Source organism: Podarcis vaucheri (assembly GCF_965113315.1).
Source record: "Podarcis vaucheri genome assembly, chromosome: 1".
Taxonomy (NCBI): Eukaryota; Metazoa; Chordata; class Lepidosauria; order Squamata; family Lacertidae; genus Podarcis; species Podarcis vaucheri.
Window position 1 is genome coordinate 3969936 of NC_138759.1, and position 17879 is coordinate 3987814.

General features: G+C 47.4%; 2 protein-coding genes across 4 annotated transcripts in view; one reads left to right on the plus strand and one right to left on the minus strand.

The window, feature by feature from the left end:
* Window positions 1-1851, plus strand: part of ATL1 (atlastin GTPase 1) — a 42311-nt gene extending 40460 nt beyond the window's left edge. For all 3 annotated transcript variants that reach the window (XM_082218075.1, XM_082218076.1, XM_082218077.1), the window contains one exon: window positions 997-1851. In XM_082218075.1, coding sequence (XP_082074201.1) covers window positions 997-1110 — 114 coding nt within the window. In that variant the 3' untranslated portion in view covers window positions 1111-1851. The remainder of the gene's footprint in view (window positions 1-996) is intronic.
* Window positions 1852-4698: 2847 nt separating this feature from the next.
* On the minus strand, window positions 4699-16433 carry SAV1 (salvador family WW domain containing protein 1). Its single transcript, XM_082218931.1, has 5 exons — window positions 16269-16433; window positions 12116-12562; window positions 7648-7918; window positions 6555-6698; window positions 4699-4940 (listed from the first exon to the last, which is right to left on the minus strand). The coding sequence occupies exons 1-5, from the start codon at window positions 16360-16362 to the stop codon at window positions 4730-4732; spliced, it is 1167 nt and encodes a 388-aa protein (XP_082075057.1). The 5' UTR covers window positions 16363-16433; the 3' UTR covers window positions 4699-4729.
* Between the last annotated feature and the right edge of the window lie 1446 nt (window positions 16434-17879).

Genomic DNA, 17879 nt, shown 5'->3' on the forward strand with positions numbered 1-17879 from the left:
CAGTCGGGAGCTCTTTCGTACGAAAAGCCCCAGTGCTTTGAAGTTGGGGAAGAGGAGAAGCCCACCTAGAATTACAGTGACAGCTGGGAGACCATGCAGAGGCAGGAATAAACTCTAGCAGCTTAAACCTAGCCCACTGTGATGGTCTGCTTCATGCAAATAGGCAGCAGGATGCTGGAGCTCTAATCCAACAGGTTCCACGCCGTAGCTGAAAATATTAAGTGAGTTATAACCCAAACTCAAATAAGGACAGAATTCTGAAGCTACTAGAAGTTACGCAGATTATATAATTGATTGGCTTGCTTTGCCCTATTTATGTTGCACTTTTTCATGTTTTTATAGGGACGCGGGTGGCGTTGTGGTCTAAACCACAGAGCCTAGGGCTTGCCGATCAGAAGGTCAGCAGTTTGAATCCCCATGACAGGGTGAGCTCCTGTTGCTCAGTCCCAGCTCCTGCCAACCTAACAGTTCAAAAGCACGTCAGAGTGCAAGCAGATAAATAGGTACTGCTCTGGTGGAAAGGTGAACGGTGTTTCCGTGCGCTGCTCTGGTTCTCCAGAAGCGGCTTAGTCATGCTGGCCACATGACCCGGAAGCTGTACGCCGGCTCCCTCGGCCAATAAAGCGAGATGAGCGCTGCAACCCCAGAGTCGTCCGTGACTGGACCTAACGGTCAGGGGTCCCTTTACCTCATGTTTTGCATTAATTATTTTGCTTCTGCCAGCAATAGGAAGAGCAAGGTTGCAGGGACCAAGCAAACTGGCATCCCTGGCCATAGGCAATATTATCTGGCCACACACAAACACTAAAGCATATATATGCAGACTTGAAACTATATTTTTTTAAAAAGGAGAGCTGAATTCTGCCACCAGTGCCAAGAGCGTAGGACTTTTTGGCACTTTTGCAGAATCGAGGTGCACCTCCAGAGCTTTGAATGCATCTTTTAAAACATACCCCCCCCTCCTTTCCACTAACCTTTCTGTGCTTTTGTGTGCAGGCTTTGTACAAACTTTACAGTGCAGCTGCCACACACAGACATTTGTATCACCACGCTTTCCCCACGGCGCAGAAGGCTGAGCCCACCGAAGGCACGGAAAAGAAGACAATGTAAACCCAGCTGTTTTCCACACGAGGTGCATGAAAACACATCGTTAAAACATGTTAATCATTTTGCATCCATGTACGAGATTCTGCCACTCCGTGAAACGAAGACAGAGGAAAACAGATAGCTCATTCACTTGTACCAATGGCTTAAGTGTGGCTGCTTTAATTTGGACAGTGCCCTGCTTGAAGGGGGAATGAGTCAGCATGACTTTCGTTTTCTTAAAACTTAATTTTGCTGCAGATACATTACTGGTTTGGTTCTCCAGAACACTTGGCCCTGGCCCAGGACTTTTCAAGACTGAGGTTTGGAGCCAGAGAAGGCAGTGGTTGCTACCTTCCTTTTGCAATGGTGGCAGCCTGCCATCCCCGAGTACGCATTCATAGCCTCCTCTGGATCCAAGCTCCCATGCCATTAATCCAACGGCCAGTATTCTGAAAAGGAATGTGGCTCTTATTCAGGAGGCACCATGTCACGTTCACATATTTAAATTTGTACTCAAGAGGTTTTTATTTAACACCATTCCCTTCATGCAGCTGTGAATGATAATTTATTCACTTTAAGACTGCCTTCTCAGAAGCTACAAAGAATATTTCTTTTGCTATGGTATGTTAAAAGAGATGGGAAGTATTTTTTTTTTGTACATGTATTTGAGAGTTTCACTGTATATATTTTTGTTTAGTGCATAAAGAGTGTATCAAGTTTTTATTATTTAATTGTCAATTAAAAGTTTGGTTCCTAAGACAATTACCTCATTTGTCCCTAATTCATTATCACCTACTCCCAACTGAACCCCGTCTCCTTCCCATTACATGCTGATCCTGTCACCTTTTGCATCTTTCAGAGCTTCCTTCAGCATCAGGAGAAAGCACCTGTATGTATATGCAATAGACCCTTCAGCCGGAGCAAAAAGTATTTTGAACCACCTGTACTAAAACAAACAGGTTCCAGCTTTGAATATCTATTACATATTACAAGCTGCTTTTTAAAAGAAGTTTTGGAGTCCAGAGTTTAAGAAATGCAAACCTAAAATCCGCTTGACATACAGTGGTACCTCGGGTTACAGACGCTTCAGGTTACAGACTCCGCTAACCCAGAAATAGTACCTCAAGTTAAGAACTTTGCTTCAGGATGAGAACAGAAATTGTGGCGTGGCGGCAGCGGGAGGCCCCATTAGCTAAAGTATCTCAGGTTAAGAACAGACCTCCGGAACGAATTAAGTTCTTAACCCGAGGTACCACTGTATTGGATCAGGGTCCTCAATTCTTCAGTGCACACACTGCTAAACGCCAATTGCAATTAAAGGTGCTTGTCCGTCTACAGCTCAAATATTAGTCTCATTGCAAGGTGGCAGGCCTCTGCTCAAATTACTTTTGGAAAGTAAAGTGGCTGTACATTTAGCTTCAACAGGGAATTACATGGTACGCCTTCAAGGGAAAGGTTGTAAGATAGCCTTCATTGTGCCAGAACATGGTCAGGTTCTGTCCTATAACCTTCCAACTTTAAGGGCTAGAAAGCAAATTACTTCACCCAAGCATGGGATCAGCATGTGTGTTTGTCTGGACAAACAATCCCACGATTCTGCCTGTTTGCCCTTAACAGGCACTAGCCACTCTAGTAGGTAACAAAACAGTGGCCTCATTTGTCCCCAATGCTAACCCATGGTTTGTTTTCAATCTGCTTTTGGCTTGAGCCTTAGTAGCAAATTTATATGGGCTGGATGAATCCCTAGCTGGAATTAAGATTGCCGGAAGAAATATCAACAACCTCAGATATGCAGATGACACAACCTTGATGGCAGAAAGTGAGGAGGAATTAAAGAACCTTTTAATGAGGGTGAAAGAGGAGAGTGCAAAATATGGTTTGAAGCTCAACATTAAAAAAACGAAGATCATGGCCACTGGTCCCATCACCTCCTGGCAAATAGAAGGGGAAGAAATGGAGGCAGTGAGAGATTTTACTTTCTTGGGCTCCATGATCACTGCAGATGGTGACAGCAGCCACAAAATTAAAAGACGCATGCTTCTTGGGAGAAAAGCAATGACAAACCTTGACAGCATCTTAAAAAGCAGAGACATCACCTTGCCAACAAAGGTCCGTATAGTAAAAGCTATGGTTTTCCCAGTAGTGATGTATGGAAGTGAGAGCTGCACCATAAAGAAGGCTGATCGCCAAAGAATGGATGCTTTTGAATTATGGTGCTAGAGGAGACTCTTGAGAGTCCCATGGACTGCAAGAAGATCCAACCGATCCATTCTTAAGGAAATCAGCCCTGAGTGCTCACTGGAAGGACAGATCCTGCAGCTGAGGCTCCAATACTTTGGCCACCTCATGAGAAGAGAAGACTCCCTGGAAAAGACCCTGATGTTGGGAAAGATGGAGGGCCCAAGGAGAAGGGGACGGCAGAGGACAAGATGGGGGGACAGTGTTCTCGAAGCTACCAGCATGAGTTTGACCAAAGTGCGGGAGGCAGTGGAAGGCAGGAGTGCCTGGCGTGCTCTGGTCCAGGGGGTCACAAAGAGTCGGACACGACTAAACGACTAAACAACAACAACAACAAGCAATCTGAGCAAGGACAACAAACCATGGTTAAGTAAGGGTGCTACTGGGTTTCCACATAATCCCAAGCCACGCCAGGGTCCATGAGACAGCAACAAGCCATGTCTTCAGCCTGTGGTTTGTTAGCAGCAAGTTAAACCATGGTTAGGCCACTAGGCAGCGTTCAACCGCAGCTTAGTGTCATGTGGAAACCAGAGATAAATTTGTTCCAGCCACTTAAACAAAAACAAGTTTATTTGATTGCTGAGATTTACAGGACACAGATGTTACAGAACTTTCATACACATTGCAAGATGACAGATCAAAATGTGAAATGAGATACAAAGGCAACTTTACCACTGGATGGAAGTTTTCACAAAATCGTTCTTTGCTGGTTTGATTAGGGTGAGACTTGCTCCAAATGGCTAAGGCAGGTGGCTCGGTTCTCCAGTCGCTTTTCAACGCAGCCCACTTGCGCCAGCCTGCATATGGCAAAACGCTTCTGAGAGGATCTGTGGCAAACTAGAAAGATGAGCTCAACAGTCAAAATAAGGCAGTCGTTTATTCATTGCTTGGGTCCAACTGAACTGTATTTTTGCAATGTTTTTATAATGGAAGATCATATGGACCTTTTGCATATTAAAGCTGTGTCCACGGCCACAGAGCTGCCGCAGAGCAAGGCAGGCCGCAAGATCAGCAGCCGGAAGGCAGCAAACAGGCTTCATCTAACTTTCAGGGCGCTTCTTGCACTGACATCATTCGAAAATAAAATTTCTTCTCCAAGGTACAACCGTTGCTAGAAAAAAAGGTTATCAGACCAAATAATAATAATATAAAACGTGGCTTTTCTTGAATTTTCCCACCACGCTGGCTCTCAGAATAAGAAACTAACTTTCTTTATACAATATAACAAACATCCTTTGTATTCAATAAACATGATACACAAGAAGGTAATTACAAAAGGTGCAAGATCAACAAGAGAGAAGCTGCCTTTTTAACCAAAGCACTTGTTCACGATTTCTCCTTTTTTTTTTAAAGAGTCCCCTCAGATTCCAAGAGCCCTCAGAGTCCGCTGCGAAAGGGAAGGAGCTCAGAAGTTCTTGCCGTGCTGCTGCTGCTGCTGGGCATACCACTGCTGCCTCTGCTTGCGGTTCTCCAGCTCAGTGAGCAGAGCCTGGCGGTAGGCTTCGTACAGCTTCACTATCCGCTCCAGTTCCTTCATGAAAAGCAGCTTCAGCATCCCCTGGTATGTATCCAGGTCAGCCAACTGGAAGAGCTCCCACTTCAAGATGTGGTCGTATCTGTTGCAAGAGACAAGAGAACAATGTAACCGACTGAGCGAGCGCTGGATAAAAATAAGGAGAGCTTTATGCTGCAAACCGCCCAGAGATCTTCGGGGGAAGGGCAGGGCACAAATTTAATAAATAAATAAGAGCCTGTTGGATCAGAGCTGGCGCATCTAACCCAGCCTCCTGTCAGGAGAAAAACTTGGAAGCAGGTTGAATCCTGACAAGACAGAAGTACTGTTTTTGGGGGACGGACTGCCCACGGACTGTCTGGCCAGAGTGGTGCATGCTCTAGTTATCTCCCGCTTGGACCACTGCAATGCGCTCTACATGGGGCTCCCTTTGAAGGTGACCCAGAAATTACAACTACAGTGGTGCCTCGCAAGACGAAATTAATCCATACCGCGAGCCTCTTCGTCTAACGGTTTTTTCGTCTTGCGAAGCAACCCTATTAGCGGCTTAGTGCTATTAGCGGCTATTAAAGGCTTAGCGGATTAGCGGCTAAAAGGCTATTAGCGGCTTAGAAAAAGGGGGGGGGGAGCGAAAAAAAATCGGAACACTTGCAAGACGTTTTCATCTTGCAAAGCAAGCCCATAGGGAAAATCGTCTTGCGAAGCAGCTCAAAAACGGAAAACCCTTTCGTCTAGCGGGTTTTCCGTCTTGCGAGGCATTCATCTTGCGGGGCACCACTGTAATCCAGAATGCGGCAGCTAGACTGGTGACTGGGGGCAGTCGCCGAGACCACATAATACCGGTCTTGAAAGACCTTCATTGGCTCCCAGTACGTTTCCAAGCGCAATTCAAAGTGTTGGTGCTGACCTTGAAAGCCCCAAACGGCCTCGGTCCAGTATACCTGAAGGAGCGTCTCCACCCCCACCATTCTACCTGGACACTGAGGTCCAGCTTTGAGGGCCTTCTGGTGGTTCCCTCTCTGCGAGAAGCAAAGTTACAGGGAACCAGGCAGAGGACCTTCTCAGTAGTGGCGCCCGCCCTGTGGAACGCCCTCCCATCAGATGTCAAAGAGATAAACAACTACCTGACATTCAGAAGACATCTTAAGGCAGCCCTGTTCAGGGAAGTTTTTAATGTGTGACATCTTAGTGTATTTTTGGTCTCTGTGGAAGCCGCCCAGAGTGGCTGGGGAAACCCAGGCACATGGGTGGGGTACAAATAATAAATTATTATTATTATTGAGCACAAGGACATTCTCCCTCCCTTCCTGTGGATTCCAGCAACTGGTATTAAGATGCATTGCTGCCTCTGACGGTGGAGGCACAACAGAGCCCTCCTGGCCAGTAGACAACAATAACAAGGAATTTTCTGGACATTACCTTAAAACAGGCCACTGTGAGAACAGGATTCTGGACAAGATGAACCTCTGGTCTAATCCAGAGGTCTTATGTTCTTATGCTACTTTGGATAACCAGCCAATACCGATTATATTAAGAGCATATAATTTATTTTTAAGATGCTACACAAACTTAAGCTTAACGTTCTGGATACATTCAAGATGTCCCAAACAATATGCCTCCATTTTTTTTAAAAAATACAGGCTTATAGTCAATGAATTGCCCACCACTGGGCAGAAATAAAAATTCGAAGTTCATAAGACAAGTGCTTAATGCTCACTTTACAGGAGCCCTGGCATAGACCTGCAGCCAATCTGGGATCTCCGCAGTGTGGTATGGATTCGCAGGCACAAGGATAGGCTGGCTCCTCTCGGCTGGCTGTGGCTGATATGTCATCGGAGGTGGTTGATCGTAACGGGGAACGCTGCACAGAGAGACAGCAAAGATCAAATGAGTCACTTCAACACCAAAAATGGTAACAGCAGCTATCTTAGGCTGGGGTGCAGAAACTTGGAGTGAGCAAATTCCCATTGCAGTTTTCTTTTTTTGTGTGTTGCTGATTTAGGAAATGCAAAGCAAGGCACAACAGTGCCAGCCCAGGGATCAACCCATACTTTGGTAAAAAAGGTTGTATTGGAGTTCCCCCAACTCTCCAGGGCTAATCTGGGAAGGGTGCAGGGGGGAAGAGAGGAGGGAAGTCCCACTGTGTTAAAAGGAATCCCTGTGCTGGCTAGTGCCGGTGCAACGATTTGACTGAATACAGCTTGACGACACTCTGAAAGCCAACTTCAAAGCACACATACCCATACTTGGGAGTTTAGTCTATCAGATTTGGATGGAGAGATCTGTGCCACAAAGCTTATCTATGTTTAAAAGGTGGGTGTGTTAAATCTTGCGAATTCCACCACTTAGACGAACACCAATGCATTTGTAGTATAAATTCTTGTATCTGCCAGTCTGGGATTAGCCATGTCTCTGGGGTGTGTCTCAACAGGTGAGAAGCCAGAAAAACGAAGGATTTAAGCAGTCAATGGCTCTGCACTGCCTGTCATGGAAGTAGAGAGCAAGTGCTGAGCACTACCTATGTGTTGTGTGCTCTGACATCTACCCTTGGCAGACTTTGCTAATGGAGGCTCAAAGTTCTGCGATTGGTGATCTGATGTTGGGTTCTTTTCCACTCTTCCTTAGGAGCTGGAAACCAGTGAAAGTCCTTCATGCGTGCTAGCAGTAAGGCATTTGAGGTTCATTCTCTTACAGGGTTATTCAGAGGCCTGACACAGAGTTCAATGGGGATAAGTCCCAGGTAAGTGGTCACAGAATTGCAGCCTAAGGCATTGGTTGAAACTCCCAAGGGAAGCCCACAGACAACTTACCTGGGGGCACAGGGGTGTTTGTACTGTGCTCTTTTATTGATGTGGTCGACGTAGTACACACCAAACTCAGCTGATTCCACACGCTCCCACCCTGGAGGCAGCCCCTCTCGCTCAAGTGGGTGACTCCAGTGTGTTGTGTTGGTGTTATGGTCTATGTAGTATTTCCTTCCTCTAAGAGTCCAGTCCACAGACCAGCCAGGAGGGAGAGGTAAATCTTCCGAACTGTGGTTTGTTAAGTTTCCTAACGATGTAGCAGCCACCCGCCCGATGCCTGGAGGGGGAAAAAAACAACCCACAACAGCATCAGTAAAGCAGACACTCATTTAACAGGTTTCTTACAAAGTTACACAACTTCTTTTCCTCAGAAAAGCAGCAAAAGATTGTCATCAATTCCACAATACACCCCCTTCTCCGTGACTAGATTTATCGTTTCCTCTCACAAACATTCCTGCCTTGAGAGAACACTGATGCTTTCTATGCAACATGCTCCTCTTGCTTGCAGAAGTTCATTAGCTAGTAAAGTCAGAAGGAAGTTGGGGAGCTGCCTCCGTGCCACATGGCTACTAAATCCCAGCTCACTTCAGCACAGGTTTGTACACATAAGAACCAGCCTCCCAGAACAGAAGGCTATTCTCCAAAGAGAACTTTTTAAAATGGGAAGACTCGGTATCATGGAAGGCAGAGTGAAGATAGCAACTATCAAAACATACCCCAAAACATAACAGACATGCCAAGCCAGATAAGGGGATAAGCAGTTGAAAGAGCAGTATTCAAAGAAGTTCAAATTGGGAAGTATTCCATGTTTTCAAGACTGACAAAACACAGACACTTGACCCATAGCTATTGCATAACACGGCTGCTTATCAGAAAAAAAAGATGGTTCTTGATTGTGTAATCTGTTTCCCAGGACATCCAAGAGCAAATGTTGGAATGAAAGCCTCAAGTTTTCAGCCCCAGCCTCCCAATAAATCAAGAGACAGATTATGGAAATGGGAGGGCGTTCTCTAGGTATGAATTAAGCCCTGCTTAAGAGGCAAGGCTGCCAGGGAACATGGCAAGCTGTCTTACACTGACTCAAGACCACTGGGTTCACCTACTCTGGCAGGCAGCAACCTTTCAGCTCTCAATGCAGGCAGATGCCTTGCACATCACTTCCTACCAGGTCTTTCCAGCTGGAGATGCCAGGGACTGAACCTGTGACTTTCGGCATGCAAAGCATGTGCTCTGCTTTTCAGCTATGATCCCTCAATGGTGGGGAGGAGAGAAAGATAAAGGGGCCCAGGGGAAGCAGATGAAAACTATTTGGCTTGCAGAGCTGGCATTCCACACCCCTGATGTGAACAAGCCGGAGGCCTGAATGGTTCGTGTGAATACAGGGCACAGCAATGGGGGGGGGGAAGGCCTGGGTAAAGAGGTGCATCTTGACCAACTGTTGGAAAGCATAGAGTGATGGGCGTAAGAGGGGAGGTCATTCCCTCTCAAGTGCCCCTCAAACGACAGAGGGTAGCAGTGCTACCAACAGAGCTTCCCCTGCTGACCTTAACAGGCAAGCAGGTTCATTTGGGAGGTTCATATTTTCAGATACAGGTTCATATTTTCAGATACAGCAGACCCTCGGGTTACATTATTCTCAAGTAACGTAAACTTTGGGTTGCGAAAGCGGTAAACCGGGAAGTATTTTTCCAGGTTTTGCCACTCGCGCATGCGCAGAAGCGCTCTATCGCGCAGAAGCTGTGCCTCTGGATACGGATTTTTCGGGTGTGCATGGACCCCCGGAACGAATTAATTTTGTATCCAGAGGGTTCACTGTATTTGGGGCTTCATATTTCAATGGTAGCATCTTTAAACCGGGCTCAGTAGTGAATTGGCAACCAATCACAGATTCGTAGAACGGTAGAGTTGGAAGGGACTGTAAGAGTCATCTAGTCCAACCCCGTGCAATGCAGGAATCACAGCTCAAGCATCCTGGAGCTCTGCTTAAAAACCTCCAAGGAAGGAGAGTCCACCACCTTCCCAGGTAGTCCACTATCGAACAGCTCTTACTGTCAGAAAGTTCTTCCTAAGGTTTCTCTTCCAAAAGCAGTGTGGTCCGTACCCAGCTAGAAATATTTGCCAGCAGCCTTGTTGCTGCATCTTGCACGAGTTGCAGCTTCTGAGATGGTGAACCAACTGTAGCTTGAAATAGCCTTTTCCACCGAGAGCCCTGCAACCCTGAAGGGAACTAGCCGTCTCCCAAATTCCTAGGCTCAAGAACCTGTGCTTCAATCTTGGCTGGATTCAGCTTCAATTTACTGGTCCACAACCAGCCCATTACCACCTGCACTACCACTGCCTCTCCTGATTCAGACGCACCAAGAGACAGCGATGGGTATCATCAGTATAGTAGCTGACATGTCACTCCAAATACCCTGATGACACCTCCCAGTGGCTCCACGCAGAGGGGAAAGATAAACCTTGGGGGAACTGTAGAAACAAGCTCCCAAGGCACCAAGGGGTAGATCCCCAACTGTTACACTCTGAAACCAGATTCAGAGGCCGGAATGGAACCATTTTAACAAAGTGCCCACAAGTTCCCAGACTCGGGAGCTGCTCCAGAAGCATGGCTTGGTCAACAGTATTGAAAGTTGTGATCAGTAAGAGCCAAAAGGGTTTCACTCTCCCTGCCCGTCTCTGAACAAAGGTCACCAACCAAGGTGAGGAAGGACGTTTTGGGGCTGCATCCGATTGCAATGGGTCCGGATAAGACGCTTTCCCAAGTATGTCTTTAATGGGATCACTACACCCCCCAGTCTGTCTCCAGCAAGCTCCAGCTGCAGCCCTTTCCCTTTGCTTCCTCATCGACTTCTACCCTGTTCTGTGTTTCTTTGGAGTAGACCTATAATTTTTCAGCTGCTGCCAAAGCCAAATTGTTGCCTGCTCATACACAATTGTTTCAGCCAATGCTAAAACACAACTACCTTCTCCTTCCTCTAAAGGACGCAAGTTTCCTTTCCTTAAATGTGGGGTTTGCATCCCAAATCTCCCGTCCAGCACAGCCTCCTGCTACTTCACTAGAGCATATTACTGTCTCTCATGCCAACAAACTGCTTTAAGTGAAGGCCTTCAAGAAGCTGCGTCATCTGTGGCTTGGCTTTTCCCCTCTCTGCCATCATGTACACTCCATGGTGGCTGGCAGCCAGGCAGCCTACCAGCTTCCAACTCCATTTCCACAACCAAGCCACTCCCACCAGCAGAGGCCTATGAGCTCATGTTCTTCAAAAACTTCTCTCCTGCCAATCAGTGGGAGTTTGGTGGGGTGGCAGATTAATGGAGGCCACAGGAAACAGATAGGGGTTATTTGGTTTGCAGACTCGACATTCCCCCCTGCTAATCTGAATAAGCTATATACACCAAGTATCATTCCTAAAACAAACCAAAATTAAACATTATAGAACAGTCAAATGCACAGGCATTTAATTTTCCATGGCACAGAACCAGTCTCTAACTCTTTGGAGCTCAGCCTCTCTTCTTCTTCTTCTAATAATAATAATAAAAAGCCTTCTGAGAGAAAAGCATCTCTTTCTCAAAAGCGGAGTTTCATATTTGAGGTCAGTAACCCTAAAGTTTTGACATTCTTGCCTGCAGATTTATTTTCCCCTCTGCAATCTGCACAAGATGGTCAACTTGAACGCAATGCGTTTCATAACCAAGGAAACTGGGGGAAAGTATGACATGCCTACATATCAATCTGTTTATGTTTACAACATAAATACCACATTTTAGAGCTTGAGAGTCTTTATGCTGTGCCCAGTACTGTGATTCCACCAGCGCTACTCAAGAATTTCACTTTGTCTGATGAGCTTCCTTCAGTAAACACAAGTAAACCACATGAAAAATGTGATCCGGAATGCTGTCACGCCCAGGAAGAGTCACATTCCAAGGCAAACATCTGATGTCTTCTCACTCAACTTCAAAGGCCAAATGCCCCCTCACTCTTCAAGAACAAAATCACCAGTTTTCTGAGGAAACTAAGATAACACTCAACATTTCAACTGCATATAAAAAAGGCCTGTGTTTTTCCATCTCTCTCGCCCACTTTCCTTTTCCTGCAAATTGCAAGTTTGCAAACATTGCCCTGGCTGTATTTAAAAACCATTCACAGAATGTCCCTTCGAGAAGAAAGTACAGAAACACACACAGGTCACCAGGCATTTGTGAATGCTCCCATGGCCTTGCCTCAGAAGTCAGCAGACAGCTTGGTTTCTCTCTGAGGAGGAGCTTCTGGAACATGATTGGAAGAAAAATCCCCCACACCTTACAATAATGACCTATATGGACCAATAGTTCCACTCTCTTCAAGGCAGCTTGAGATGCTGAAAGGTATTTATGCACACATAGATCCTTGTTTACTGCCACCAGTATGACACATGTACACACAAAAGCCGTACTTCGGAATGGCCAATTCTGGAAAATAAGCTCAGATACTTGCCTGAACTATGCCTTCCCTGATTCTGTGACATCCTTTGGACAAGGTCAGTGTTATGTTCATAGTATCTATATTCCTCCTGCGCATGATCCCCCAGCTGGTGCCGCCTCTGACCATTGTAAAAGTGGTGGTCATAATAGTGACGGGATCCGGCATCGCCGTTTTCAGTTACAGAGTTTGCCTCTGTTAAAAAGGACTGGGAAGATACGCCATATTCCCGCGGGACGTCGGCCAGGCTCCTGGCAAGGTAGGAAGGGGCAGAGAGTCTGTTGCTTTCCCGCCTCACTATCTCGTGAGGAGGCCTCTGCACTGGAGTCCGAAGGAAGCTCTGGTTTCTGGAAACTGCTCCATCCCCACCCGCCGCGTAGGCAGAAGAACCCGGGTCCAGAAGGCAGAGATCAGTTCGTCTTGGAATGGTTGGACCATGACGGATGAATGAAGGCATCAGATCTGCAACAGAGCATTGCAGTAAAAATTGAAAGTAGGTCAAAGTAGGCACATTATTTCATTGAATTTTTAAAATTACTACATGTCTGGGAGAGGCAGAATTGAAACATGGTAGTAACAATTCTCTTTACAGGATTTTATTGTACACTGACTTTGGGAGGCATTTCATGTAGGAATTGGTTGGTAAGTTCTATAAACAGGTTCAAAGCAGAGGGGAAATATCTCGGCAGAAATCTCTTCTTGCAAATATCCAAAAAGTAGTCAAGCAATTTTCAGGATACAACCAGAATCTGGTCCCCAATAGCTTTCCACTAGGGTAAGGCAAGTCCTTGGCCCCCAAAAGATCTCCCAGCCCTGTCAAAATCCCCACCCCCTGGAACCTCCTTCACCCCATTCCATTAGCTGCCACTGTGGTGATCTCCAGATGCTGGAAACTACAACTCCCATCAGTCTAAGGCAGAAAGGCCAATAGCCAGGAATGATGGTCACTGTTGTCTGAAACATCTGGAGGACACCACATTAGGTGGCTAACCCTGCCCTAGAGTGTAAATTACACTGGGGTTGTATGTATGTATGTAAATGAATAATGGAAAAAATACAAAGGGAAATCAAATGCAAAACAAACCTACGGCGGAAAGTACAAAAAAGCAAAATAGTGAAAGGTGAGGTGTATGTGTTACCATGCTCACTATCCGGCTTTTAGGGAAGGAAAACTGCCCTTCTGCATCTTGCTCCCCTCTGGTTTCCCTCTCTGTCCCCCACTGCCTGCCCTGCAGCCATGTGTGCCAACTTAGGATTGCACTTCAGGCACAAAGCACAGGGTCTATCCACAAGATGTTCACGCCATAAATACGTGTGGTGAGATTTAAGGTGCCACAAGGCTGTGTTTCCATTTACGTGACCACAAACTTGACATGAGCCAACAGTGTGACGCGGCAGCTAAAAAAGCCAATGCAATTCTGGGCTGCATCAATAGAAGTATAGCATCTAGATCAAGGGAAGTAATAGTGCCACTGTATTCTGCTCTGGTCAGACCTCACCTGGAGTACTGTGTCCAGTTCTGGGCACCACAATTCAAGAAGGACACTGACAAACTGGACCGTGTCCAGAGGAGGGCAACCAAAATGGTCCAAGGCCTGGAAACGATGCCTTATGAGGAACGGCTAAGGGAGCTGGGCATGTTTAGCCTGGAGAAGAGGAGGTTAAGGGGTGATATGATAGCCATGTTCAAATATATAAAAGGATGTCACATAGAGGAGGGAGAAAGGTTGTTTTCTGCTGCTCCAGAGAAGCGGACACGGAGCAATGGATCCAAACTACAAGAAAGAAGATTCCACCTAAACATTAGGAAGAACTTCCTGACAGTAAGAGCTGTTCGACAGTGGAATTTGCTGCCAAGGATTGTGGTGGAGTCTCCTACTTTGGAGGTCTTTAAGCAGAGGCTTGACAACCATATGTCAGGAGTGCTCTGATGGTGTTTCCTGCTTGGCAGGGGGTTGGACTCGATGGCCCTTGTGGTCTCTTCCAGCTCTATGAGTCTATGAGTGTGTGTGCACATACATGTGTTCACCTTCAGCTCCCTTCGTCGTTCAGAATTCCTAACTCCTTTTAACTGTTGCAACACATTCAAAACAGGTGCTGAACACCGCAGATAACCAGAACCCTCCTTTAACCTGGGAACAAACCCCACTGAATTCAGCAGGGCTACGACTGCAACCTGAATCTTCCGAGTGCCGGTGCAAACCCTGGTCTCCATACTGCTCCCAAAAATAAACCCACCCACCACCACAGATTGAAGTCATTCCTGCGCACACCCCTTCATGGGAGTTTTTTTGCGCTGAGGGGCTGGACGGTCACCTGCCATGGATACTTTCTTTGCACTGGAGGAGGGGGCTAATGAGCCCTTTGGTGTCCAGTTTCCTCGGATGGGAAGGGGGTGAGCTCTCCTCTGTTGGAGGTTTTGAACCACAGGCGTTGGGTGGCCACCTGCCATGGGAGCTCCAGCTGCACCCAGCGCTGCACTGCGACGGTGGCTGTTTGGGCCAGATGACCCCTTGGTGCCGCCGCCACTGGGGAAGTTCCCCTTTCCATCTACGATGCAGCCTCACTTACCGTGCAGGTTTGTTGTGGGGATTAAATGGGGTGGGGGGAAGAGAACCATGTACAGTGGTGCCTCGCAAGACGAAAAGAATCCGTTCTGTGATTCTCTTTGTCTAGCGGTTTTTTCGTCTTGCGAAGCAAGCCCATTGACGGATTAGCGGATTAGCGCTATTAGCGGCTTATCTGCTGATCGGATCAGCTGATAAGCGGCTTAGAAAAAGGGGGGAGGGGAAAAAACCCCGCAGGAACTCGCAATACATTTTCGTCTTGCAAAGCAAGCCCATAGGAAATTCGTTTTGCGAAGCACCTCCAAAACGGAAAACTCTTTCGTCTAGCGAGTTTTCCGTCTTGTGAGGCATTCGTCTTGCGGGGCACCACTGTATATGCCGCCTTGAACTCCTTCGAGGAAAAAGTGGGATGTAAATGCAGTAATAAAAATGATTCATGGGGAAGAGGGGAGAACACTCTCAAGCTATAGCAGCCAGCTCCTAGGGGCCGAGGTCCCTTCACCCCCAAATAAAATATGTGAGGGGGGCCAGCCCTCCCCAAAGCACACGACCATTTAAATGGGGTGCGTCTTTGAGATCGATTATGTGGGAGTGGGGTCAGTGCTGGATTTACGTATAAGCTAAACAAGCTCTAGCTTAGGGCCCCACTCTCTTGGGGGCCCCAAAAAATTTAAAGGGGAAAAAACTGGATGTACATTTCCAAAATATAAAGTAAAAAAATAAAAAATAAAAATAAAGCCTACATACAGCAACAGTGTTTTGTGTCGTGCAGGCTCCTACTTGTTCTGTGCAAATGGCTTTAGATACCGATTAGGTCCATAAATTACCATATAGCATAAACAAAATAAAAAATAATTCCTTCCAGTAGCACCTTAGAGACCAACTAAGTTTGTTATTGGTATTAGCTTTCGTGTGCATGCACACTTCTTGCATGCACATGAAAACTCACACCAATAACAAACTTCGTTGGTCTCTAAGGTGCTACTGGAAGGAATTTTTTATTATTCTTATTTTGTTTCAACTACGGCTACCTACCTGTAACTAGACATATTGCATATATTCAACACAAAAAACAGTGACCATTTGTTGTGGGCGAAGGACAGCTTGACATATAAAGGGCCCCATTACCTCCAGCAGCTTAAAGGTAAAGGGACCCTTGACCGCTAGGTCCAGCTGCGGCCTCATCATACCTAAATCTGCCCCTGGGTGGGGCTTACCTGTCTCTCCCCCCCCCCCTCAATACAGTGGTACCTCGGGTTAAGTACTTAATTCGTTCCGGAGGTCCGTTCTTAACCTGAGGTACCACTTTAGCTAATGGGGCCTCCTGCCAAAGCCCGATTTCTGTTCTCATCCTGAAGCAAAGTTCTTAACCTGAAGCACTATCTCTAGGTTAGTGGAGTCTGTAACCTGAAGCGTGTGTAACCCGAGGTACCACTGTATTTTAATCAAGTTAGCACCCAGCCTCTCCCCACAAGAGACCAGGTGATGTCGGTACTGAATTGCCGCCCCCCCCCGGGGTTCATCTGACCCCCCCCACACCCCCAGCCCCAAACCCCCCGCCTTGGGGGGCGGAGAGAGGAAGGAAGGGCTTGCGGACTCACTGCGGAGCAAAGGGCTGGTCTCCTTGATCACGTACTTGCCCTGCACCTCGCCCGGTTTGGAGAGCTCGGCGCGCGTCTTCTTCCGGGACAGCATCCCCTCCCCCCTCAGACGCCGCTGCCCCTCCCCCCCTCCCTCAGCCCGCCGCGCCGCCGCCGCCGCCCCCGGAGCCGGGCCCCTCCCGGGGGGGCGCCATGGGGGTCAAGACGCGGGGTGGGGGCCTTTCGGCGAGGGGGCGCCGCCAGCCACGCCCGCCCGCCCGCCCTCCTCCCGGCTCCCTGGCTCGCTTTCCCCTCAGCGCCTCACGAAGCCCCTCAGGCAGCCCAGGAAACTTTCTGGCCACGCCCACCGCCCCGGCGCCGCTCGATTGGCTGGCCCGCGCGAGGGCCGCTGGGAAGGCGAGCGCCGAAAAGGGGCCCCGAGGAGGAGGGCGGAGAGGGCGCGGCGGCGGCGCAGAGAGGACGGAGGGCTCCGAGGAACAGCGCCCCCCGCGGCAGGGAGGAGGACTGCTCTGCGCCCAGCTGCTGCTGGATTATACTGTACTGTACTATTATATGTACCGTAATATAATAATAATTATATTAATAATACTAATATAATAAGGAGTACGGCAAGGCTGTATATTGTCTCCCAGCTTGTTTAACTTCTATGCAGAATTCATCATGCGAAAGGCTGGACTGGATGAATCCCAAACCGGAATTAAGATTGCCGGAAGAAATTAAGATCACCGGAAGAAATATCAACAACCTCAGATATGCAGATGACACAACCTTGATGGCAGAAAGTGAGGAGGAATTAAAAAACCTTTTATTGAGGTTTTATAGAAGGACCTGGCAAATTCTGTTTCAGTGTATCTGAAGAAGTGTGCATGCACACGAAAGCTCATACCAAGAACTAACTTAGTTGGTCTTTAAGGTGCTACTGGAAGGAATTTTTTTACTTTTTTTGAGGGTGAAAGAGGAGAGCGCAAAATATGGTCCGAAGCTCAACATCAAAAAAACGAAGATCATGGCCACTGGTCCCATCACCTCCTGGCAAACAGAAGGGGAAGAAATGGAGGCAGTGAGAGATTTTACTTTCTTGGGCTCCATGATCACTGCAGAGGGTGACAGCAGTCAGGAAATTAAAAGACGCCTGCTTCTTGGGAGGAAAGCAATGACAAACCAAGACAGCATTTTAAAAAGCAGAGACAAAGGTCTGTATAGTTAAAGCCATGGTTTTCCCAGTAGTGATGTATGGAAGTGAGAGCTGGACCATAAAGAAGGCTGATCGCCGAAGAATGGATGCTTTTGAATTCTGGTGCTGGAGGAGACTCTTGAGAGTCCCATGGACTGCAAGAAGATCCAACCTCTCCATTCTGAAGGAAATCAGCCCTGAGTGCTCACTGGAAGGACAGATCGTGAAGCTGAGGCTCCAAGACTTTGGCCACCTCATGCGAAGAGAAGACTCCCTGGAAAAGACCCTGATGTTGGGAAAGATGGAGGGCACAAGGAGAAGGGGACGACAGAGGACGAGATGGTTGGACACTGTTCTCGAAGCTACCAGCATGAGTTTGACCAAACTGCGGGAGGCAGTGGAAGACAGGAGTGCCTGGCGTGCTCTGGTCCAGGGGG

Bases quoted from the DNA above. Each gene is read 5' to 3' on its own strand.
- SAV1 (XM_082218931.1), bottom strand. From the start codon at position 16,362: ATGCTGTCCCGGAAGAAGACGCGCGCCGAGCTCTCCAAACCGGGCGAG. The intron at 7,919-12,115 runs GCAAGTATCTGA...TTCCCCCTCCAG, and splicing joins TCAGGGAAGGCATAGTTCAG to GCATCGGGCGGGTGGCTGCT. The intron at 4,941-6,554 runs GTGAGCATTAAG...CTCTTGCAACAG, and splicing joins TATGCCAGGGCTCCTGTAAA to ATACGACCACATCTTGAAGT.